Genomic DNA, 23,651 nt, shown 5'->3' with positions numbered 1-23,651 from the left:
CATTGAGTAGTGTTCTGGATTTGGTTTTCAGAAGAAGCTGAGGGAAAAGTACGGGGAAATGGCTTGTGTTCTCTCATGACCCCTAATTGCAAAGATGAGAGTTCATCAACAAAGATCCACTTCACTCCTCTGTGGTATGTTCCTTACTGTAAAAGACCATTTAAGACACTGGCTTATATAACCAGAAAAACCTGTTGAGACAGATTATTTGGTGACTTTCTTGCCCTAAAAATGAAACAGATACGGTATGTTTGTTTTTGAGGTTTTGCCATGTTACAAAACTGGTAAGGAAAAGGTACGTGTTCGTTAACCTTTATCTGGAGTGGTGTCTATGTTAAAGTATTAGTCCCTATGTTAGACCCTTTATATTGCTTTGGAACTTAAAAAGTTCAAAAGGTACAAGTTAAAGCAGGCCCGTGTCTTAATCCCTGGTATATGTTGATAGCTAATAAATAAAATGCTTTTTTGTTGACTTTTTATTATAAAAGATGCTGCTGAAGGAAATAATGATAGCCAGCCTTTTGATATAATCATTTCAAGAACCAACTTGCCTCCACTATTGCTTGAAAACTTTAGTCCTTAATACCTTAGTGAAAACTTGGATGATAGATAGGTTATTAGAACAATCATTTCTCTGAGACTCTAATCCACCTGAACCAATCTGGACATGCTGTACCAAACTGCAGACTCCCAGAGTGAGTTCAGATCAGATGGGTCATGTGAAGGTGGTCAACGGGTATGACTGGTATGCAGAACTTTATCCTAGAGGCTTAGTAATCCTCTCTTTCCAAATACTACCTTCAGCTGCACACCTGAATCACAGTCTTGTGACCATGGATGAAGGCTAACCAATACTTTTTAGGTTTATGGTACCTTGCTATCAAGAGCATCCAGCAACGAAACTCCATTATTAAGTCTTCAAAATTAGATGACCGCACATGGGTAGATGTGCCCAGCAGCATGCAGGGGGATGCATTTTGGTTCCCCTGTGCAGCCTCAGCATTTGGGTGAACAAAGCCAAATGCTTTGTTCTCCATTGAGGGACTGTGACAGTCTCTAGCCTTTGTGCAATATATCCCCACACCCTTCCTGATTCCAAATGCTGTGACCTTCTCACTCCATGTTCCTACAGCTTGTGCAGCAGATTGTTCAGTGTTATTTCACTTCATTTACTTCTTTTTTTTATTTTCTTTTCTTGCCTTTTACAGATGGACAAAAGAGGAAGAAATCATTAAGAAAGAAACTGGACTCTTTAGGAAAGGAGAAGAACAGAGACAAAGGTAAAATAAAATGAGTACATACTTAGTGATCAAGTCTTAGTTTTCCCTACGAGATTTATTTAGTCTTAAACATATACTTTTTGGAGTAGGAGAATGTTGCTGAGCTGAAAAATATGTTTTATCCTTTCTGTTTGACTTTAGTATAACCCGTATCTCTTCAACTGAAAGATTTTTTTTTTTCTGGGAGAAAGGGAAGTGTTAAAGCACTGCGTCTTTTCTCCATTTTTTTCTCCCTGTTTTCACCATTCAGTGCAGACTGTGGTCTGGATAACATGATCCAGTTATTTACCTGTATTTGCAGTGTCCTCTTTCAATTTACAAAGCACATGAACCCATGAACCCAGCACTGCCCAAGCAAGCCAGTTCGTTTGCTTTTCTTTCTTTAACCTTAGGAGAATAGCCATTGTTTAAAATACCTAAATGCTTTGGTGCTACTGATCAGTTGGATTTTAATAAACTCCATGTGACATGGATTTACAGATATGGTTGTACTCTTTTGTTTGGACACTAATCAGCTTTATGGGCTGGGTCCTAATCCAAGACCTGAACTTGACCTGTAATTTGGAGCCATTTGAACTAAATCTAAATACTGAGACACTGAAAAATGTCTGTGAAATTGCAGTTTTCTGCATTGTGCATCTAATTTTGTGTTCCCTTCTGGAAAAACATTCTGGAAAAATGGTAGTAAGACACAGTATTGACATCCCATTTTCACAAACACACAGAGAAATGCACAAATTTATGACAGGAAAAGTGGTCTGGTTACTCTGATGTTATCGCTTTTAGTCGAGTTTGGCAGAAGGATGGAACTTAAATATTCCATTGAAAAAATGAACATCCCCATTTCAAAGTTACTTTAGATATTTGTCAAGAAGAAAGTATTTTTCTTTTAATTTTTGTTTGTTTCATGACTTCAAATATGTGATTAGTCTTTTCTTGATTTAAAACTGGTTATGGAAAATATTTGCATTAATCTTTCTAACGTTGAATGTCCCCTGACACATTTGTTTGGATAAATCCAGTGACCTCCTATGTTACGTTGGAAGTGCAAACTTTTTATTTGTTACAAGATCACTTGATGTAGGACTGAGCCAACATGCAGAAGGAGTCTTTAAGGAAAAGGTTCAATAATTTTATAGTCCCCTTTGGGGAAAATCTATTTTTTTAGTTAATGCACTCCTGTTAATGCACTACATTTGGCTACACTCTAATTAAGCAGTTATTATGTTGCTATATTTCTTCCTTAGTCATCCATGAAGTTAAAAGTGCAAAGCAACATAGTTCTGTTCAAAACCTTCCTTGCTTTTCAGTGCATTTACCGGATATTGATCTTCATAGCAGCCTGTGGGGTGCTCTTCTGCATTAGAAAAGGCTAACCACATCCTGATCTTTTTTTTTGAGCTTTTATCTTTCCTCTCTTATGGGCAGCATGACTTTGGCAGTCTCCTTTGAAACTTTCTCTTTAGAAGCTCTTTTGAGAGTTTAAATACATTTTAACTTTTTATTCTCATATTTTTCATTGCTGTAGCAGATTTTAACAATGATAAACTGCTTTGATAATTCACCAAAGCCAGAATTTTGCTGTGTCACCCAAAGCTGGAGGATCTTTGCAACTGCACTTTTGGAGTTCCACCAACACCTCTTTGGTGTGGTGCTCTGAGAAGTGATAGCATCCTTTTGGTGATGGATACAGATGCTTAACTCAGAATTGGTCTTTATTCCTCTAAATCCTCTGTTGTCAGAGATCTTTAAAACAGTAATTTTTCTTACATTGCCTTGTATTCTTTTGTAGTTTCCTTACAGCCACACTGACTTTTGTTTCTAATAATTTAGATGCATTGATTGAGCACTTCCAGATAATATTATTTTCTGCTATTACACTTCTGGTCAGGGATTTTCTTTTCTGTCTATTTGCATGGGAGCATTTAGAAGCTATTCAGTTAGTAGCTTTGGGGATATACTTCCTGGTTTTATTCCAAAGGGTTTTCTGAGTGCACTTTGCCTTTTAGGACTCACTAGTTGCCCATAGTGAAGGTCAGCACTTTATACTTATCCTTGTTTATATTTATCTTTATACTTATATTCCTATATGTTTATATTTATATTCCTTATTTTCAGCATTGCTCACACCTTCTGGTTAACTATACCAAGCATTTTTAGAAATCGCTATGTTGATTCTCCTAATTTTAATTCCTTTTTTCCTTCTTATTTTAAATTCAGGTCTTTCAAGTATATACCACTCTGCTTTTATCCTTTTTCTCCCATCTTTCACTGCTTTATTCTCAGTTATAGAAATGTCTGACATGTTCTCTCAATTTATAAAATATTATAGGAGCACCCTCTGAAAGGAAAATACCCCAGGTCTTCTCAAACAGCTGAATCTATATTTCTCTCCTTCCTTCAGGAAGAACTTGGGTTAGTCAGTAAGGGTCCAGGAGATTGGAAGGAGTCAGGTTCTGAACAGGTTATGTCAGCAGAGTGAAAACAAAGCCATATTCACTCTTATTTGTTGCCAACAGCAAATGTTAGCCAAAAATAGCCTGAATAGCAGTATATGGCATCCAACTTCTAAGGTTTTCTGGCCATTGTTGGTTCTGGTGTACTTTTCTCTGTCCTTCTGAGTTATTAAAAATCATCTGCCACTCAGGTACTTGCTGAGCAGACTCTTAATGCATGACAGCAGAGGGGATGAATAACCAGGGTGGTGCTGGATTGTGCCGTGTTGACCGTAAGCCTGGCACAGTGGTTGAAAGGTCACCATTTTCCCGTGGGAATCATCAGAACCAGCATCTCTCCCAGCCTCAGGAGTAAGGAGGGACAGCGTCACCCAGCTTTCAGGTGCTCTGGAAAGAAAAATATAAGGCCTTGTGCTGCTGGTCCTCCATAAGGATGAGCCTACCATGTTCACAATTGAGCCCCACCACCTTCCCTGAGCAATTGTCTCCATGTCACCTAAAGTCAGAGTAAACATTCCTCTGCATGTGTGTCACGGCAAGCTGGAAGTGTTATCCTGGTCTGTTCTATGCTGGGTTTTCTAATAAGCATTTCTACTGCTTGTTTTATGAAGAGAGTACCTTCCATTTCTGGACAACCAGTCCAAAACAAACATTCCTCACTGTGGATGTGGATGTGCTCACAAAAAAGACTGGGAGCACACACTTACCCACCTGGGCAGGTCCCTAGTTCTCATGTGTGAAAGAGATGCCTTCCTTCTCTTTCTTTTTTGGGTTTTGTGGTGGGTTTTTTTAGTAACTAGTCCAACTGCACTGCTGTAAGAAGAAAACAAGATCAGGCCACAGGACATTGGAGGGGAAGCAAGGAAGCTGATTTCCAGATACTTCATACAGAGGAGATGTAGCTGCTTTAATGCAGACTTCATTTCCATCCATTCAGCATCACTTTTGTAAGCACAGTTGCAGTGGAAAGAGTATTTAATTGATTCCAAACATTTTGAGTTTTCTGTATCCCAGCCTGGGAGCCCCCACATACCAGGACAAGTAACAGCTGGGGCGGCCATGTGTTTAGTCCTGCCTCGAGTATGTGCCACCTGAAAAGTCTGTTGTAAAGATAGACTCCTGAAGGTTAATCCTGACAATCATGCAGCACCATGGGATTGTGTGTGTGGGGGGGGTTTGCAGCCAAAGATAACAGGGATGTGCCTGGCACAGGAAGCCACAGAGATGGAAAAAAAGGGCCACTTGTGCTGATTACCAGGGATGCACAATGGAGATCTCGCTGCAGGTCTTCCCTGACAAAACCTCTCCTTTAGCACTGCCATGCACTGAACCCAAGACTGTTCTTCCTCACCCCACATCGCCAGGTGTCTATACTTAGAAGGTATAACCGAAAAGAATGGTACTCATTTTCTCTAGGACTATTTGGAGATTTAATCACTTGTATTTTAGGACTCAGTCTATTCTATGGGGTTTTTACTCTCTAAACTTCACGTTTTATTTGGATGGATGTCAGTCAACCTGTCTATCTGTTAAGTGAGAGTTTCAGCAAATTATTAGATTTCTGAAGGCTAATAAAGACACTAAAGTAGAATTGAATGCACTTTAAATGAGTTTCATATCTTTATTTTGTCCTTTTTGACATCTGTCATTGTATCATTAAAAGGGGAGAAATACTAAAACAAGTGGTTTTTTTCAGTTGTTTTTACATCTCTGAGTGACTCACTGAAGCAGGATATAGCAAAACTTACCGGATGTAAACAGACTAAACAGGAGAACAGCACTCCACCCAGACATTTAAACAATATTTTCAGCTTCCATCATTCAAGTGTTTTGGCTTTACTCTACGCAGCCTCCTTGTTAATAATGGCCATGACTCTCAATCCTACTGTCTACATATGTTTCCAAACAATTGCTTTAGCTGCTGACAGACAGTACTCAGTGTGGAGGAGCAGTAACATGTCCATGCTGCTTAGAATAAGAAATTCTCAGGATGCTATGCATGCTGTCAGCTGGATACTGTTCCCTTACAAATTCACTGCTAATTTTGGCGGCAGCAGAAGCAGTCTTTTGTCTGTCTCCTGCCAGTGATATGGGTATCAGCGTAGGCATGCCCACTTTTAAAGTACGCACAGGCATTCCAGAGAGAGATGCTTCTCAGAAATTGTTCGTCCTAGAAGATTTTATCAGTAAAACAGGTCCATTTTGCCTGGGTTCCAGTAAATACTACAGGTGAAAGAAGAGACCTGCTGAGAAATAATAATCACTTGTTACGTGATTGATTGAGCAGCTGAGAATCATCCCTTTTGCTGATGTTTCTGTGTGGAATGTAAATATTCAGCAAGTTCATCTGTGGCGCCTTAGCAGAGCTGCTGTGTGTGCTGGACTTCCTGAGAAAAGGCCTTCATGGTAACTGGGTGGTATATACAAATCCAGCAGTAGACATTTGATTTTTCTTTAGTTCAAAATTCTTGAAAATGTCTTCTGTGTTTACTTCCCATCCATGCTCAGTAAATTAAGATGTATTTCTTAATGTTTGCATTTGTTCTTCAGTCTGTCATGATGTCCATGTGCCTTGGCACAGCCTAAGGAGAGAGCTGAATGGATGAAGTTTGTTTTTTACTATGGTTTATCAGAAATGTTTTTTTTTTACAAGCCTTTCCAGCACCCCACCACGCTTTTAAAAAAAACTTTGAAAATGTTTCTCATGCTCTCTAGGCATACAAAAGGTTTTTTTAAGCACCATATGTCATGTTTTGTAATGAGGTCAACTGAAGGACCAAAGAATCTCTAAACTTTTCTTAAAGAAATCCAGACCTACACAGAGAAATAGCATAAGTAATTGGGAGGGCCTTATATCAGTCCTTGCAGGTCAGTGAGCTCCGTGTAGCTGGAGAAGAGATTTTCAGCCACAGAAGTGAGTAGCTGGAGAAGAGACTTTTAACCACAGAACTGATGCTGAGAACATTGTCTTATCTCAAGTCTCCTGGAGTCACTGCGAGTTTTGATGAACCTTGAGATGGAAGGAGTTTTGCTGTTTCCATTGTAGACTGAGGTTTCTGTTTTCCGTGCTTTCTGCTTCCATCACTGTCTCTACAGATCTGAAGTAATGAATTTCTGTTAGCAAAACAGTTACCCAATCTGGCTAGCTGGGGAGATTGACTTAAAGACCCCATCCCATATCCCTTTTAAAGTGTTTTATTCTCTGATCTCTCTCCCACTCTATTCCTATCATTTAAATAGAGGTGGTACAACACCTTAGTACATCTTGGTCACAGGATTTTAGCAGCCCAAAACTAGCACTTAAAGTGTACTTAAGAAAAAACTCAAAATGCTAAGGAGACTAATAGAAGTTGCTGTTTACTGTATTAGCATTGAAAGAGTCTAGAATATAGACCTCATTGGTTCTTAATAGACTGATATGTTTTGTGGGATGGAAACCACAGTTTTCACTATCTGAAACTTCAGAGAGGTCTTTTAAGCTGCACTTGGATAGGGTAACATGAGGTCAAGTAAGCTATAACTGTGTAGGTCAACATCCTGGATATTGTAATTTGGTTAGCAAAGAGAAGGATGTGGGATCACTGAAACTCTTATTTGATCTGGCTAGGAGTTTTTTCTGGGACATGCTGCTTTTTATTAGAAAATGCTGATTTACCAGTTACAGGACATACCAGATTCGATCAAAATTTTGTTAAGAAACTGGCCTCAGCTGCGAGATTGACTTTCTGGTAAGAGAAATTATGCATTTCTCCAAAATAGTAAATTGTCTCCTTTGCCAGTAAACACTAAAAACCAAAGTGTATCAAAATTGCTGCTGGCTAAGGATATGAATCTGCATTTCCAAACTAATTGCCCTGTCTGCCAGGTTGTTTCACATTTTATATGGTACTTTCTGCAAAATTTCTTTTTAAGCTGTACAGTCTCCTAATTGAATAAGTGATCAAATTTTTGTTGGGTTTACAGAAAGTAACTGACTTAGTAGCTTTGGCCCTCACTTAGTATGTATACAACAGATCAAAGTTTGAGCCACTGCTCTAAGGAACATTTCTTCATACAAATGAAACCTCTCCAGCAGTGGGGATCCCCAGCCTACAGCTGTAAAGAGGCAGTTGATACATCAATGGTGAGACCAGTCTCAAACCTATGCCTCTTGTGTCTGAGTTAGTGCCCTTTCTCCCCCATCAGTGGGTTGCTAATTACTTTGCGTGACTACAGCTCTTCTTTTTTAATGAGTCTGAAACGTCAGAAGGGCTGACATTGACTCTAATTGACTGTCCATCAAGGAAGTTGTTGGGATTGAATGCTTGTGAAGAGTAGTGGGTAGGACATGCTCCCCACCACCACAGCGTGCGCACACACACGCATTTTGGTGGGAACTTGGGGGTGTAGCCAGTCTGTGGAAGAACCAACTGATTCTCTCAATTTCAACAAATGAGCAAAAAGTTAATGGGTTTGCCAACTCTTTAATGTAATTACCACTGCCAGCCAGCACCACTTCCATCTGTATTTAGTCTGAAAAATCAGCCAGTTGGTTTTCATCCAGTTCCCCATCTCTGCCAGGCATTGAGAAATCGTGGGAGCAGTTCATGTCCTCTGAGGAGGCCTACAGCAGAGTGTCCTGAAGTAGAGGTTCAGCGTCCTTTCTCTGGGCTACATTGAGCAAGGGCAATTAAAAACCTGGAATCCCACATCTGAGAATTTCCAAGGAGGGGCAACACCTACCTCAAAATATCAATCTTCACATAATGAAGTAGGGAAAGGGTCATTATAATGAAATTCTTTTAATGAAGCAGTGTTGAGATCTCATCTCCTGCTGATCTTGCCCCAGTTGATGCTAGTGCTGTAGGATCAATGGCACCAGCATGGGCATCACATGAGCTAAATATTGCTGTCCTCTCCCAATTTGAAGCACAATTGGGTCAGTGGCTCTGACCCAATCCAGAGAAGTATTTTGTGTTCAGGTTTTCATTTGGCTCAGTGGCTTTTCTCAGGAAATGTTGTGGAAGGACAAATAAAAAGGGGTGCTGGGAGTATAACAAAGCACACGGTTAGACAGCTAAGAGGGGAGACATGTTACATATGTGTGTTTCAAATTTGTCATCTTTAATATTCACTGGGCAGATAATTCAGAACAGTAATTTAATACTAGTACTCTCAAAATTTTTCAGACACACTCTGCTGGCTACAGGAGGGACTCCTGGAACTGACAATCCTCACGTTGCTTGATATCCGTGTGATGATGTTCTTTCTTGTCCTAAATTAAATGCAGATGGTTTTGGATGTCATTATACTCACAGGTCACCTCCAGACTTGCTTGATATATGAGGCTCTGCTTCCTGATTTAGTTTTGTCTGGCCACCAAAGTTAGTTGGTGTTTTAACATTTCATACTTCTGAAGAGCAGGAACGTTTCTCACTGAATCGGAACAACGGGCTCTTGTTTCTTTAGTGTGATAAACTAGTAGTGAACTCAGTCAAGATTCATAAAATAACTCTTCTTTTCAATACCTTACTATAACCTTAATGATATTGCAAATCTATATAAAATTTGAAAATATCATCAAAGACATAGTCAGACTTAAAATTCTAGGAGGAACTTTGGCCTTTAATTATTTACATGATTGTGGCAAAAGAGAAGCAGAGCATATAAGAATTTTTCTGTTTCTCGTTTTTTTTGGTTTGGGGTTTTTTATGGGTTTTGTGGGGTTTTTTATGGTTCCTTTTTTCATACTTAAAAAAAAGGGTTTGATCTCTGCTGCTATATTTATTCCTGATACAAGCAGTTCTGAAACTGGAACCTAGTAGAAGTTGCACCCATTTTCATTAGGATGAATAGCATCAATAGCTATTTTTTTCATTCCATTTGAGCACAAACCAGTTCTAGTTGGAAGTCTGTCCCAATGGTTTTGGTTCTGCTAATGTCACATAGGTCTGATTTGAAACTTAATGATGAGCATTTTATTGTTAGTTGTTGGCTGATTCACTGTAAAACATTTTTCTATTTTGTAAAATATTTAAGCATTTTAGAGACCTGAAGTATATGCTGGTTTTGTACATTACGGTTATATTGATGTGGGATGGGATTATGTCTTTTTGTTAATTGAGAGAAACATTTCTTCTCCTGTATTTCTATCCATCATGTATATTTTTATACTGTTACAAAGGACCTTTATAGTGATACACCAATATTAAACAGGGTTAGTCTTACCAGTATTTAAAACAGTATAGTTCTTGTGTATATTTAAAACTATATCCTTGAAGGCTTAGTCTGAATAGTGAATGTACTTACAAACTCTCTGTACAGGTAGATGCATACGCTCCTGAACTGTAATGAAAACCCTGCACGTACTGGTACCCCTTGACTCTGGTGCCCTACAACACTTATGAGAAAGAAGCCTGGTGAAGGGCTCTGAAAAATGAGAGGGAGTTGTGGCACAGTCCAGCTACGCTCCCCAGTCTCAGGATGAGGTTACCAGAGTTTCTGATGCCCCTCTGCACCATCTGGATGTAACCAGAAGTGCCTGACTTCACTCACTTTCAGTGGAAGTGAAGATCTTAATTAGTTCTGCTCCCAAGTGATTTTCCAAGATTCTGCATGGTGTATCTTTCATGATGCAACTAGAGAGAGGATTCAGATACCATGGGCTACAATTACCTGGCACTGTTGTTATTATTATGCAGTCTAGTACTTAATTGGACTTACTATCTATTTAAAGGGACTTCAGATTGTTTTTCTTTTTAACAGCTTAACCGTTATTTCTTTTTGTAATAAATAAATAGCAGATGTTTGGTAAATATTAGGGTTTTGTTGTTATTGTTGCAGAATTTATTCCCCAGGCTTTTGGAATGCCTTTGTCCCAAGTGATTGCTAATGACCGGGCCTACAAGCTCAAGCAAGACTCTCAGAGAGAAGAGCAAAAAGATGTTTCAGATTTTGTGGCCTTTCTTTTGCCATTTGGAACTAAAAGACAGAACAAAGAACTTTCAAGCAGTAACTCATCTCTTAGCTCAACCTCAGAAACACCAAACGAATCCACTTCTCCTAACACACCTGAGCCAGCGCCACGAGCAAGGAGGCGTGTAAGTAGACCCATCACAAGGGGATGCATGACAGTAGGTCCAGAGGATCTAGCTGGACCAGGAAAACACCTGTTGTGTCTATGAATTGTGGAATACCTCTTTTGTTGCGTTTCAAGTAGTGGGAGTTTTTTTCATGTGGAAGTCAACCTGGTCAACACCAGAAGACTCTTAAGTGTAGTGGGAATCTTCTTTCTGTGATGCTGGTGGGAGAAGATTTTATAGATTGTGTAAGTTTGTTACAGATCACAAAGCAGTAGAGAGATTATCTAGAAATCTTCCTGTTTGCTCCCTTTATCAACCTCCTTCTATCTAAGTCTTTTAGATTTAACAAATTCCATCTGTCTTCAACCAAGAATACTAGAGAAGACTAAACCTATGTGATTGATATTTATAGATACAGTTCTGTTAAACTAGCTCTACAAGCTTGGTAATAAGTCTTAACTATTAATCCCTATCCTAATATTAATAAAAATCCTCATGTTCTAATTCTGATCATGTCCTTAGTGGTAAGTAAGAAGTTGTCAGAGTAGATTTGTACCAGGCTCTTTGAAGGATGTTTCTGCATACAGGCTATGAAGATGCCTTTGGCAGCAGAACACAGTGTGGTGGTTTTGGGCAGAATGTTAATCTACATGTAAGATAGGTACCTAGCTGACCATTTGTTAGCATGATTCTGTTTCTTGTAAGTAAATTTTACTCTCTGAACTTTACAGTAGTACAGTAACAGCAGTAAATCTTTTTCCTTTGCTACCATGGAATGGAGGTTCTAACATTTACTGCTTTTTGATTTCATTTGCAATGGAGGGAGGAAAAAAAAAGCATAATAAAATACTTTAAATTAAACCCCTTTTAAGAAATCTAAGCAAGAATTTGGGGTTTAAGAACAGACTCTGGAAAATAAAATATCTTCTTAGGAACCTCACCTTCTTTCACCGTTAGGATAAAACCTGATTCAGGGAAATGCCATGTAGGGCTCTTCAGAGTATTAAGAGGGATAGAACTGGAGTAAATTGCAAATTAAGAGAAGATAGAAGACAGATCACGAGGCTCTTTGTTCACTCTAGCTGCCAGCTGAAGCTAGAAGTGTCTATATTCTGTCTGCAAATAGCTGGAAACATGATGTTTGCACTCTAATATACGCATTAATGCACATCTCTTGATCTGTGCAAACCACATGAACAGGCAGTTGTGTTCACACAAAAGCACAAAGCACATTTGAACTAAGTGTGAAGGGAAACCCATGAACTTTCAGAATTTGGCGTAGTCAGTGACAAAAAATAGAAGTTCACCGTATACACCCCTTGGCTTCAGAACCAGAGTAAAAAATAATTCATATGTCCAGATATGGGTCGTCTGCTGTTCTTTTCAAGTGTGATAAGATCTCTGACATGCATTTGACCAGCCAGGAAGCAGAAGGAATGTGATCCTTTGGTACATCTAAAGGATAGAGATCCATCAGGACCAAGTTCCTAGAAGCAAAGGGAGAGTTTTGCTTTTTTTTGTTTGGAGTTTTTTTTGGAGGGGGACGGGGGGGCTTTGTCTGTTTGGTTTTGGGGTTTTTTTTGTTTGTTAATGCCAGGATTGCAGCTTTCACAGTGTTGAAATGGAGCCTTTAGTCCATAGCCATGAGAATGCAGTAGCACATGGTTCACCTACAGAGAAGTAAAGTAGACTAAGGTGGACAGTGTGACAGGAGGGAGCTGACATTTTCTGTTGGGAATCAGGTAATGTACGTTGTGAATTGTCAATTATTTAACATTAATATCAACTCATGTGCCATATCTTGCCTGTCTTTAGCCTTTAGAATTATGCTTATCAGTGTACTTACTCCTCTCTTTTGAGGTTTTTTTAGGGGATGGTAAGGAAGCCTGCACTTACCTTTTATCTCTTGAGCGCTATTGCACTGTTTATTTTCAAGTGTAGGAAGACAAATGCTTACAAAAAAATTTAAAAATGATTCATTAGTACATGCAACTGTTACAACTGGTTTATCACACAAATGCTGCACAGACACCTGGAGTGCAGTTCTCTCTGACTTAAATGTGAGGGATTGCTTATCACTGTACCATTCACTTGTTTGCTACTGTGTCACTCACTTTGTGTATTCCAGTGAGTCTTCAAACACTCAGCTGAGACTTTCAATAAGAGATATAAAGTAATGCTGGCTGCAGAGCTCATGGTATGAGTGCTGTGGTTCTGTCTCCTCCAAGAGCTTGACAGAAATCACTGTTGCTGCATTTTCTGTGTATGATTTTTGCCCAGCAGTTGGAAGTTCAGGCCCTGGTTATCATCAAAGCACTTTCTGTGTGCCTATTGTAGAGAATTCTGACTCCCTGTTAATACTTTATATATATAATACAACCAGAATTTATTTAAGTATGAGGAGTTCAGTCATACTGCTTTACTACTGAAATAGCATAATGTATGGAATTGAAATGGATCCCGTGCATACTCTAATGTTGCTCATCTTTTCAAAAGAGAAAAGCCTTCTAAAACCCTAAAAAAGTAAAATGGTAAAGAAAAGCTTCATCTGACCTTCATTGAACACCTATTCCTCTGTCCTTGATTTTCTTTTTGCTCTTTCCATCTTCTCTTTAAATTTCACTTTCCTTTGTGTTTCTTTGTGTTTAGCTTAAGACTTTAGATTTTGAGCTTGTCATGGGGGAGCAGAGACTGGTATCCATTATGTACACAGGTAATGCCTAGCAGATGGAACTTGTTTTTCTTCTGTTGTTGGGCACTGCAGCCCAAGTATCACTGTGTATGTGTTACTAGTCCTGGAGTAGTGGGCAGCAGTGAGCACAGTCTCCTCCGTAGTTCCTCAGCTGTCCTATAGATCTGTCTGAGCCTGAACTAATAGGTCTAGCTGAGTTTGAGCTGGATCCATGGAATATGTTGGTAGTGTTTTCCTGTAGACTTTGAAGTTTAAAATCAGAGCTGGCCTGGACTTGGTATTGCCAAGCAGTGCTGTACTTCAGTCACTGAACTTAAGGTCACCCTTCTTAAAGGTAGCTCCAGTTAATCCACAAGTTTGATAAAATGCCCAAGGACAACGGTGAACTGACTGTATTTACATCTATTTTAGGGATCTGAATCCGACTTAAGTGACTCTGTGATAATAATGATTCATGAGATGAGGATGCTTTGCAGACAGGAGAGGACCAGTTAAGGCAGGGTATAAAGGAGGGCATGTGTTGTATAGGATCTGCTTGGGAGCTGCAGCGGTCAGGGCGTTGTTAGGATTTTCAGTGTCAATCAATTAACTTGATGTCTGGAATGCCAAACTATAAAAAACAAAATCAAAAAATCGTTCAGTTGGAATTTAACACACATGGATCCTAGCCAGAGTTTCTTGTTTGGTTTCAGGTTTTTGTTTGCTTGTTTGTTTGTTTTTGTTTCCATTTGGCAGGAAATGGTAAAGGGAATCAAGCAGATGTACTTTTGAGAGACATCAGAAATAAACGTCAAAAGTTGCATTCTAAAGGGTCTAGTAATTGTATATAAAAATGTGGGTAAAAAAAATAAAAACTTCACTGTGCTTTATTTATATGTCTTCCATGAGTTATAAGAAACATAATTATACCTGGTAAGTTAAATGTTTTTTTTGAAAAGACATTACAAACTAGAAATTTTTAATGAATTTGAAATCTCATTGGACTTTTTATGAGTTGGAAATATTTGTAAAGTTTGGTTGGCTGGGCTGATGGAAGAAAATACTTCTAGAGCTTGAAATTCCCTTGCAGGCTGCTGTAATGTTCTCATATAATACACGTTGAGATCTAACTAGCAGTCTATAAAATACCTGTCATCAGAACAGTGTGCTTTTAAGAAACTATAGTTGTCAGCAAAGTTTTGAGTAGGAATTTACATTTTCTTCTTTACATGACACACTGGATCCCTGTACAGTACTTTTTATGTTACTGTAAAATTTGTGCTGTGTTTTGGAGAGAAAGAAAAAACTTTACAACATATTTTTAATAGGAATAAACCCCAAAAGTTTTCTTTTTGTTTTATTATTGTTTGTAAGCCTATATGTCCTCTAAAATGTTTCTGCCTGATAAGTTTAATAACAGTTGAGGAACTTGGTAATTTTGAAGTGACAGTAATCTTGTGGTTTGAAAAAAAACTCACTTGTTTTTCAAGTGTGAACATTGAAACATGCCATAAACCTCCTGCTGCTTGTACTGCTTTTTCCTTTACAGACTGCTTGAACTTCTGTACCTTGCTGTAATCCAAACATAGCTTTCAAAGCTTTCATTGGAATTTTAATGATTTTGAAATATGAAGATACATGAAGTAGAATTATCTAAAGAATATTACCCCTCTGCTTCTCTGGTGTGTCTTTGTTCTGTGATAATGTGGGATTAATTCAAACTCCACAGCTGTATGTATTTGTGTTATTAACTCTTGACTGTATATAGTGTATAGTTTTAAATCTGTTTGCATGAGTTTCACTGATACAATGGTCCAAGCTACAGAAGAAGTAGGGAATCAGGTTTAAAAATGTGTATTTGTCTCCATGCACATAAATATGGTACTGCTGATGTACACACACAGACCATGATTCACCCTTGTCCTGCAGTATGTGCAGGTTTATAACAGTAAAAAAATGTGGCGAATGAGTGGAAAGCACTTAGGTTTTCCAATATCTTAATTTGTATTTCTTGTAATGTGTTAAGAATAGCGTTGGTACCATTGTGGTTTTCCCATCCATTACACTGGTATTATAACTTCATTAATTTATAAAAACTTTGTAGCAAATTATATTTTCATATTAGTTTGTTTAAAATGCAGGTAGGCAAATTCTTTGTTAGATGAGGTCCTATGACATTTATATTTCTCCAGCCGTACTGATTATTCATGTGTGTGTATTTTACAGGGTGCGATGTCTGTGGACTCTATTACAGATCTTGATGACAATCAGTCACGATTGTTGGAGGCTCTACAGCTGTCTTTGCCAGCAGAAGCCCAGAGCAAGAAAGAAAAGGCAAGAGATAAGAAACTAAGCCTGAACCCTATTTACAGGCAGGTTCCCCGGCTTGTAGATAGTTGCTGCCAGCACTTGGAAAAGCATGGTAAGAATATTTTGTTTTCCCAGGAGGGGCAGATGTATTTTTACTGTAATATAAATAAATGCACATTTTAAGAAGAAACTATATGCTTCCAACTGCAAGGTCATCTTTGAAAGTTAGACACTTTCCCTCCTATTTTGCCTCTTGCTAAAGATAGTCTCACTTACAGTATGAGACTTACTTGTGTCGTACTTAGATGATAAATTCCCTAACTAGGGCTCTGTGCTACAAGCTTGGAAACTGACCCATAGAGTGTGGGGATAGAGATTTTCTTGGAGGTCACTTATCTTTTATTGGGGTGCTCAGTTCTGCAGGAACGACTCTTCATACCCCACAGGTTTACCTATACCTTGAGAATAAAAGTTTGAAATGTGCCAGTCAGTCTGGAGTCATTCTTCACAACCAGTGGATCTTATGGTGTGAGAGCTAAATGAACAGTTTATACTACAGTGCAAGACTTCTGATATTTGAAGACAGAAAAAGAAAAAATCCCATGCTAAATATATATTAAGCTTCGAGAAGCTTTTTCCTGTTCTCTACAAGGCTTGAAGTCTGACTACTCAGTTTGTCTCTGACTTGATTCCTCCTGACCAGCCTAAGGCTCAGGCCTGCTCTCTCCAAAGGGAGTTACAGACTCCTGCCAATATTCTTCTCATGTCTTCATGGTTGTCCAGACACGAACCTCCCACAGCTTTATGTAATGCAGAAACAATAGTCAGTCAAGGTATCTGTTCAGCATCTCTGCCAAACTATCTTAGCCTTGTAAAGTTTTTTAATGAGAATTGAAATAACTTGGCTGCAGCAAGACAGAGTTATCACATGGTCAGATAATAAACAAACCATAAAATAATGGTGACTGCAACACCAAATGATGCATTTGATGCCTAATTTCACCAGAAAGAAATAATTTACTGACTCTGAATGAAAGGCTTTTGCAGATGAGGCACTGCAATTTAAACAGCAATGCTGAGCTTTCACAATTTGTAATTGAAAACTATGTTGCTTACAAATATATCAAGGAACACTACAAAAGATAGTCACTGTTAGTCTTTTACAGAGATTAGATACCATGGCTGATGAATATAGATACCATGGCTGATGAATAAGTGTTGGATGATTAAGGTTGAGATGAATGACTTGCATCCCTTTAAGCAAGGATAGCTGAGTCTGGAGAACATAAAAGTATCTGAGTCAGCCAAAAAAGCCATTCAGCTGAGTATCATTTGGATATTGTGATTTTATGTCACTTGATCATCTGTGATAATTTTTTTGATCCCCTTAAACCCACTGTCATAACAATGATTCTTTTCTGTACAACACTCTTTACTAAAATATTTGCTTTACATGGAAGTTTTCTCTTAAAGGAAATTTATGAGGAGCTCATTGTCTAAGAGTGCACTATAGTACCCCACAACACAATAATATGATATAATTTGGGGCAAATAGTGATGTTCTTCATTTTTCAGTTTAATCTGCTGTCCACAAGACAGTCATTGCGACTGAACGACTTAGAGAAATTTAAAGATTGCAAAAGATGGACATCACTGTTTGCTCACTGGGATCATAGAGGACTTCTAGTTCTAGCAAGAATCCTGTAGGAACATTATTCAAGGCTACATGATGGACCAAGTTTCTGATTCTTAAGCCTTTCTGATTTCTAAAGCCTTCAGGCTGATTTTTAAGCAACAAATCATCAGCATTTTCTGATAAATGCTTTAAACGATAATTTTGAACATTATATGACAAAAAATGGTTATGTTTTTAGCCATAAAAACTCCTGTCCTTGTTCACCTTACCTGTCTTTCCTGGCATCATGTCTCAGAGATGTAAAGCTTGACTCCCTGTAGGAGTCAAGTGTAGAACAAATACTGTATGTCTTTGCAGGGACTGATAACCAGCTTGTGGGTTTTGCCCAATATGTGTATCTCCATCTAGGATGATTCCCTGCTAATGTCTCTAGGTTTACTAAATGGTATTCCATCAGTGTAATATTCTGTTAATCAAAGACAGAAGATCTGAAGTGATGTGTCATGTTGAGACTAAAAACAAGAAAGCAGAATCCTGTCTGAATTTCTCTGATGAAAATCTCCAACTCCAAACACCATTGCAAAGTGACACATCCCTTCGTTATAAGTGTAGCTTATAGATAATTTCATCCTTTTTGCAAAAATGTATAACTCTGTAAAATTATGTTAAGTATACAGCTCCTTAAGGCTCTAAAATTTCCACTCACATTGCCATTGCTAAAGGCCATGTCACCTCTAGGGTAGCATTTACTCTCAAATTTTTCTGGTCCTGTTAGTCTGCAAAGTATGTCCATTTGATAACCATGTTATTGTTTGTTTGATACTCTGGCGGTATCTACAGAGCTAGATGAAGGTTTGAACTAATTTCTTGTGGAATAGCAGGCAACACCCATTTCCAAATCACTTTAAGTCTAAATGGCACACTTCTGCACTTTGCTTCTTTATAGCCTTCCCTCTGTATAAAAACTGTTCCTACCCTATAAACTGAACAACTCCCATGTAGAGTTCTTGCCTCTCATAGTCTGCCTGAGTTCCCTATTTATGTCCCTTTGAGGGAAACTCAACTTTGTCTTGACAGGCACTGTAGAGCCAGTAAGTAACCCCAAACACCAACTGCTTCCTGTATCCAAAGACACAGCTCAATGCTCACACGTTTAGTTATTTTATAACCTGTTCCCTTGGATGACAGTCCTGGAAGTGCCACCTCCAAACCCTGAGCAGTGCCTCACTCTCTGCATACCTCTGTTCCTCATGCAGCAGCAGTGGCACTACCAAAATGGCATCACAAGAAATGTCACAGAGATACCATTTTGCAGATTAGGTGAGGTCCTTAAAAACCACAGTGGATGGCTTCTTAATCACAACTGAGTCTTACCTCAGCCTGGTAAGTACAAGTTTGTAGAGAAATATGTTACTAGTTTTTTTATTATTCTTTTAAGTACACATATAGTTCAGATTGCTTGGGTTGAATGCAATTGTCAGGAGAAAATTTAATGATAAAACAGTTCTATGATGTGCTACACTTGCAGGTCTCCAGACAGTAGGAATATTCAGAGTTGGAAGCTCAAAAAAGAGAGTACGACAGGTGAGTGGATATGGATATGGTTTTCCTTCCACGATACGGTTTTCCTTCCAGCTATGATACAAACAAATCCGATTCTATTTGTTGTGATTTCCTCCCTATCCATCACCTGGTGAAATTCAGGGTTTCTAGATCAGTGATTTGTTTTTCTGATGGCTCATAACAGGCCATTTCCAGTATCTTTTACATCTGGTGAAATCCTTGTCAGGTTCTCAGCAGGTTAACAGTCTGTTATGTTTTGCTCTGTAAAAGTATCACAGGGTTGGAGATCCAAACAGACCACAGTGATGAAATTTTCCAAAGGTTACACTGTAGGGAAAAAAAAAACAACTTGGCTGTTCATTTCATCTCGGAAACAGCTGAAGCTCCCAAAGTAAACTCAAACTGTAAATCTTTTTTGGAAAACTCACGGTATGAGAAAACATGCAAGTACAGAACAATCTCTTTGACCCTCAGATTGCTGCTCCTAAATGTCACCTCTCTTTTACCCCTGCTAAACTTGAAGGTCAGAGCAGGTCCTTCCAAGTCTTATTTTCAGCCAAATGATGAAAAATCAAAGGTGGTGTACAATTAGGTTTCAGAGACAAAGTCAGAAGTGGATGTTACCTCACCCCTAGATATTGCATTGTTATTTCCAGAAGTTGGGAATACATTGAGTTAGAGCAGTAAGAAATAGTAATTAATGTTTGTGTGATGTTTAAGGAGGGGATAAAATGTTACAGAAAAATACCCCTCCCAGGAAGTATAAGACAAAAAGCATCAAACAGAAAAAAAGCAAAAGAAAGCTTGACTGCATCTGATCCCCGAAGTACTTTGTTGCAAAAACAGTGTAATGTTTTGTCGCTCTGTCAAGTTACCTTGAGTAGCTAAACTGAATTGATTTTGGCTGGTAGGACAGTATAGCCTGCTGGTTTGTAGCTTATTCTCTAGCAGTTTCTGTTGTTGAGTGGCTGATGTAGCACCAAGCTAAAAACATTCATGGTCTGCAGAGGCAGTTGTTAGGTCAACACTGAACTAGATAAAGTATTGAAGTTGCCTTGCAAGCTTTAATGTCAAAACATATATTATCATTTAGGGGTGAGTACAATTGCATCATACCTCTGGAAGCAGAGAGCTTCTATCATTTACTTGTGAACTAAGCTTTACTTTGAACATCAATGACTTTCACCAATTTTTCTTGTGTTTTCAAAAGGTGAGGAAATAAAAAGATTTGGGTATCTATGTGTTCTATTACACTGACTAATTTATTGAACTACATAAACTGATATATTTCATTAAACAACAAGGAAGCATCAGCTTGGCCCTTGCAGTTACAATAATAAATGCTGTCAACATGAACACATGGGAAAGTCTGGATTCAATTAAAATTCCACTCATTTTCTGAACCATGGAAAGCCAAACCCAGGACTCAGATTTTGGTGTGCTTTTGCAGCTGTTCATTAGTTTTCCTTGTCTAGAAAGTAAGCATATTTTTGTTTTCCTTCCTTTCCCAGTTAGAAAATGTAATGTTTCCACTGTAGTTTGTTGCAATAAATACATAAGGAAGAGAAAATCTGGAACAAGTGCACCTATTACAAACCTCCTCCTTCAAGTTCAGTGGGGTGTAGGACAAAGATGCCTGAGCTTGTGTTGACTCAAGGTGGTAGGTCTGGTGCATTGGGATGCCAGGTACCATGTTGTGCCCAGAAACGATACAGATGCTTGAGCAGAGTGTTCTTGCCAACGTTAGGGTGGGCAGCCCTCGATGCTGGACCTGGTGACTTGGTGGCAGCTTCAACCCTGAGGTTGCAGAGTGACATGGCTGGAGCTCTGCTCTCCCATCCCTTCTCCCAGCATGGTTGTCCTCATCTCTCATATCATAAGCTCCAGTGGATGCTGTAGTTCAACATAAGTATCTTTAGACAAAAGTCTGAAAGTATTCCCTCTGAGTGGAGTCTGAGAGACCTAAAGTTTAAACTTAAAAATTCCTGATGCAGTGCTAAGCTGTTTCCTCAGCTGCTTTTGGGCAGTAAATGCAGAAGAAATCTTCTGGATTGAGGTAATTCATGGTTCTCCTTGGAGATGTTCTGCATTTGCCACCAGTCTGGAGAGTAGAATTGAGCCAGGAATGAAGTCCTCAAGTTGGCACTGAAAAATCTTTGACAACAAATCAGCAGGGGGAAGCATAATACTAGATAAAGAACATATTCTGGTCTTAGTAGAATAATTATTCATTATTAGTAATGACCGATATGAATAATGTTAAAAGTAATCCTAATAAATTAGAATGGAGGCTGTGGTTTTCAGACAATACCTTTCACAGCCATTATGAAAGACAATTTCAACTGAAAACACAGGATTTTCATGCTGTACACACTCAAGAGAGATTTGCACGTGGTCAGGATTTGCCACAAATTATCACAGGCACATAGTTTGCTTGTGACTTAGCTTCTTTCCTCTTTTTGGTACATCTGTAATATTCCTGGTAAAGAAATCTGATACCTCAAATTTCCTTTTTTAGTAAGGTTTAACTGTAATTACTCTCTGAGAAGATAGATTGTGATACCTCATAATGTTAGCAAAGATATGAATTTTCTCTAGGAAATAATTTTAAAACATCTTGACTCTTTTCAAAATGAAAAGAGAGTAAAAAGTGGAGCTGTCAACCTGAGGAAAGCATTCTGCTCTTGGTGCTGGGAAATCTCTCCAGAAGGGCAGGCTTTTATCTCTTCGTAAGGTATCTTGGATGTGGGAGAGGAATTTCTTCTGCCTTTTGGAAGCACGATGCCTTTGAATTATACGGAATTTGTCTGAGGACAGTAGCTGGAAAAAAAGTAGCAATACCTTGTAATGTTAACTCTGTAATGATGATCACTTAGTGAATATAACTAAATTAAAAGGCAGAACAAGGTGTATGTGGACGAGTGCCGTGCCATTTGAGTAAACCTGTCTTCTTGCTGCTATCCTTACGTAGAGTCTTAAATCACAAGAGAAATGTGAGTTTGGTGGATATTAACATTATCTTATTATTAATGTTTTTGTACAAAATTGTGAATGTTATGAAATTCAATTTTAGTTTTTCTGGTTCTAGGGATAATGCAGTAAGGTGGTATAAGAAAGCCTTTCTTTCAATTTTCCTTATTCTCCCTGGTTTCTGCCTTTGATATGAATCTTGCATTTCTGCAAAAATTATACTTGGGCACATTTTTTCATGTAAGAGTGTCATTTATTAGCTGGAAAGAAAAAACTATATTTTATTATAGTCTAGTACAAACCTTAAGTCATGTATCATGAAATAAACAACAATTAGACATGAATTATATCTTTGACCTTACCAAAAACTAGTCATGCCCAAGCTCAAAAGTGAAAATTAGTAAATCTACTTCTTAAAAGATTTTCTATGTTGGCATGTATTAATTGGGACAGTAAGTGACTGTGGTTTTCTGTCATGTTCTTTTCCAGTTACGCGAAGAGTTTGACCGAGGCATAGATGTTGTATTAGATGAGGAGCACAGCATTCATGATGTTGCTGCTTTGTTAAAGGAATTTCTGCGTGACATGCCTGACCCGCTTCTCACCAGAGAACTTTATACACCTTTCATCAATACTCTCTGTGAGCTCTGCAGCATCTTTATTTACCAATTTTGAAAAACTAACCTGATTGAATTCTTTTATCTCTACTAATCATCTTCTTTTATTCTGTGCATTTAAGGCTTTAGCCTTGATTTGCTCCAAATATTTATATAATGTATTATAAACAATATAGTATATTCTAATATACTATATTATATATAATATGCTATACTATAGTGTATGTTATATATATAATATTGTATATAATATAAATAATATAGTATATCCTTTAGTATAAATTTACTGAGGTTTTTCCTTTGTGTTCATACTGTGTAAGTGTAATCCAGAAAACTAGAACAGCAACTATTTCACTCATACATATTTTTGCATTTGTATATAGGATGTGATTCATGTTATCTATTAAAATCTGACCCTGTCATTGGTTCAGCAGTACCTGATCACAGACTCGAGTTTGAATCCCAGTATCTTAAAATTTTTAGAGCTGTTCACTGACCAAAATTCCATCCTAGCTTAAAATATTCAAGTTTCTTCATAGTTAATGGTCCTCAAAGGCATCATATTAAGTACGATGTGTTGCCTGAGTGTAGACTCTCACAAATTTAGGAAAAAGTAAAGTTGGACCCTTCAAGCTTCAGCTGCTGCCCAGTTTGTGTTCTTCAGAATCTTTCTAGCTCCCATGTGTGAGATCCTACCTCTGTCTTGTCTTACTGGCTACCATTGAGGTTCGAGTGATGGTGTTTGCAGAATATCCTTTATATCTCTACTTGCTTTTCCAATCTCCCAGGACCTCTGTAAGATGCAAAATTGTAAGAAAACTGATTAAAAATGGCTATACTGAAACCTGACTGGGATGCTTGCCAGCTACTGTATATACCAGGAGCTGTACTTAAATTAATGGAGTAAATAGAAAAGTAAGCAGAATTTTGGAGTCCAGTTGCAGCAATGGAGTGTGCAACATGGATTTTGCTCTCTTATAGAATAAGAAAAGTTCCTATGAATTTGTGAGTGAAATGTTTACCAACCAAGGCAAAAATCTCATAATAGTAGTTGTTGCACTTTTGATATTTCCTTCAAGTTTTCTCT

At 38.2% G+C, this 23,651-nt stretch overlaps 1 protein-coding gene across 4 annotated transcripts in view; it reads left to right on the top strand.

Moving 5' to 3' along the window:
• The window catches only part of ARHGAP6 (Rho GTPase activating protein 6), a 327,622-nt gene that overhangs the window by 283,700 nt on the left and 20,271 nt on the right, over positions 1–23,651 (top strand). For all 4 annotated transcript variants that reach the window (XM_017812353.1, XM_017812356.1, XM_017812354.1 and 1 more), the window contains exons 3-7: positions 1,209–1,280; positions 10,559–10,815; positions 15,695–15,890; positions 18,943–18,998; positions 22,437–22,587. In XM_017812353.1, the coding sequence (XP_017667842.1) occupies positions 1,209–1,280; positions 10,559–10,815; positions 15,695–15,890; positions 18,943–18,998; positions 22,437–22,587 (732 nt within the window). The remainder of the gene's footprint in view (positions 1–1,208; positions 1,281–10,558; positions 10,816–15,694; positions 15,891–18,942; positions 18,999–22,436; positions 22,588–23,651) is intronic.

Source organism: Lepidothrix coronata, unplaced genomic scaffold (assembly GCF_001604755.1).
Source record: "Lepidothrix coronata isolate B3197 unplaced genomic scaffold, Lepidothrix_coronata-1.0 Scaffold35, whole genome shotgun sequence".
Lineage (NCBI taxonomy): Eukaryota > Metazoa > Chordata > Aves > Passeriformes > Pipridae > Lepidothrix > Lepidothrix coronata.
Note: the sequence above shows the minus strand (reverse complement) of the source record. Positions and strands in the feature narration are given on the sequence as shown.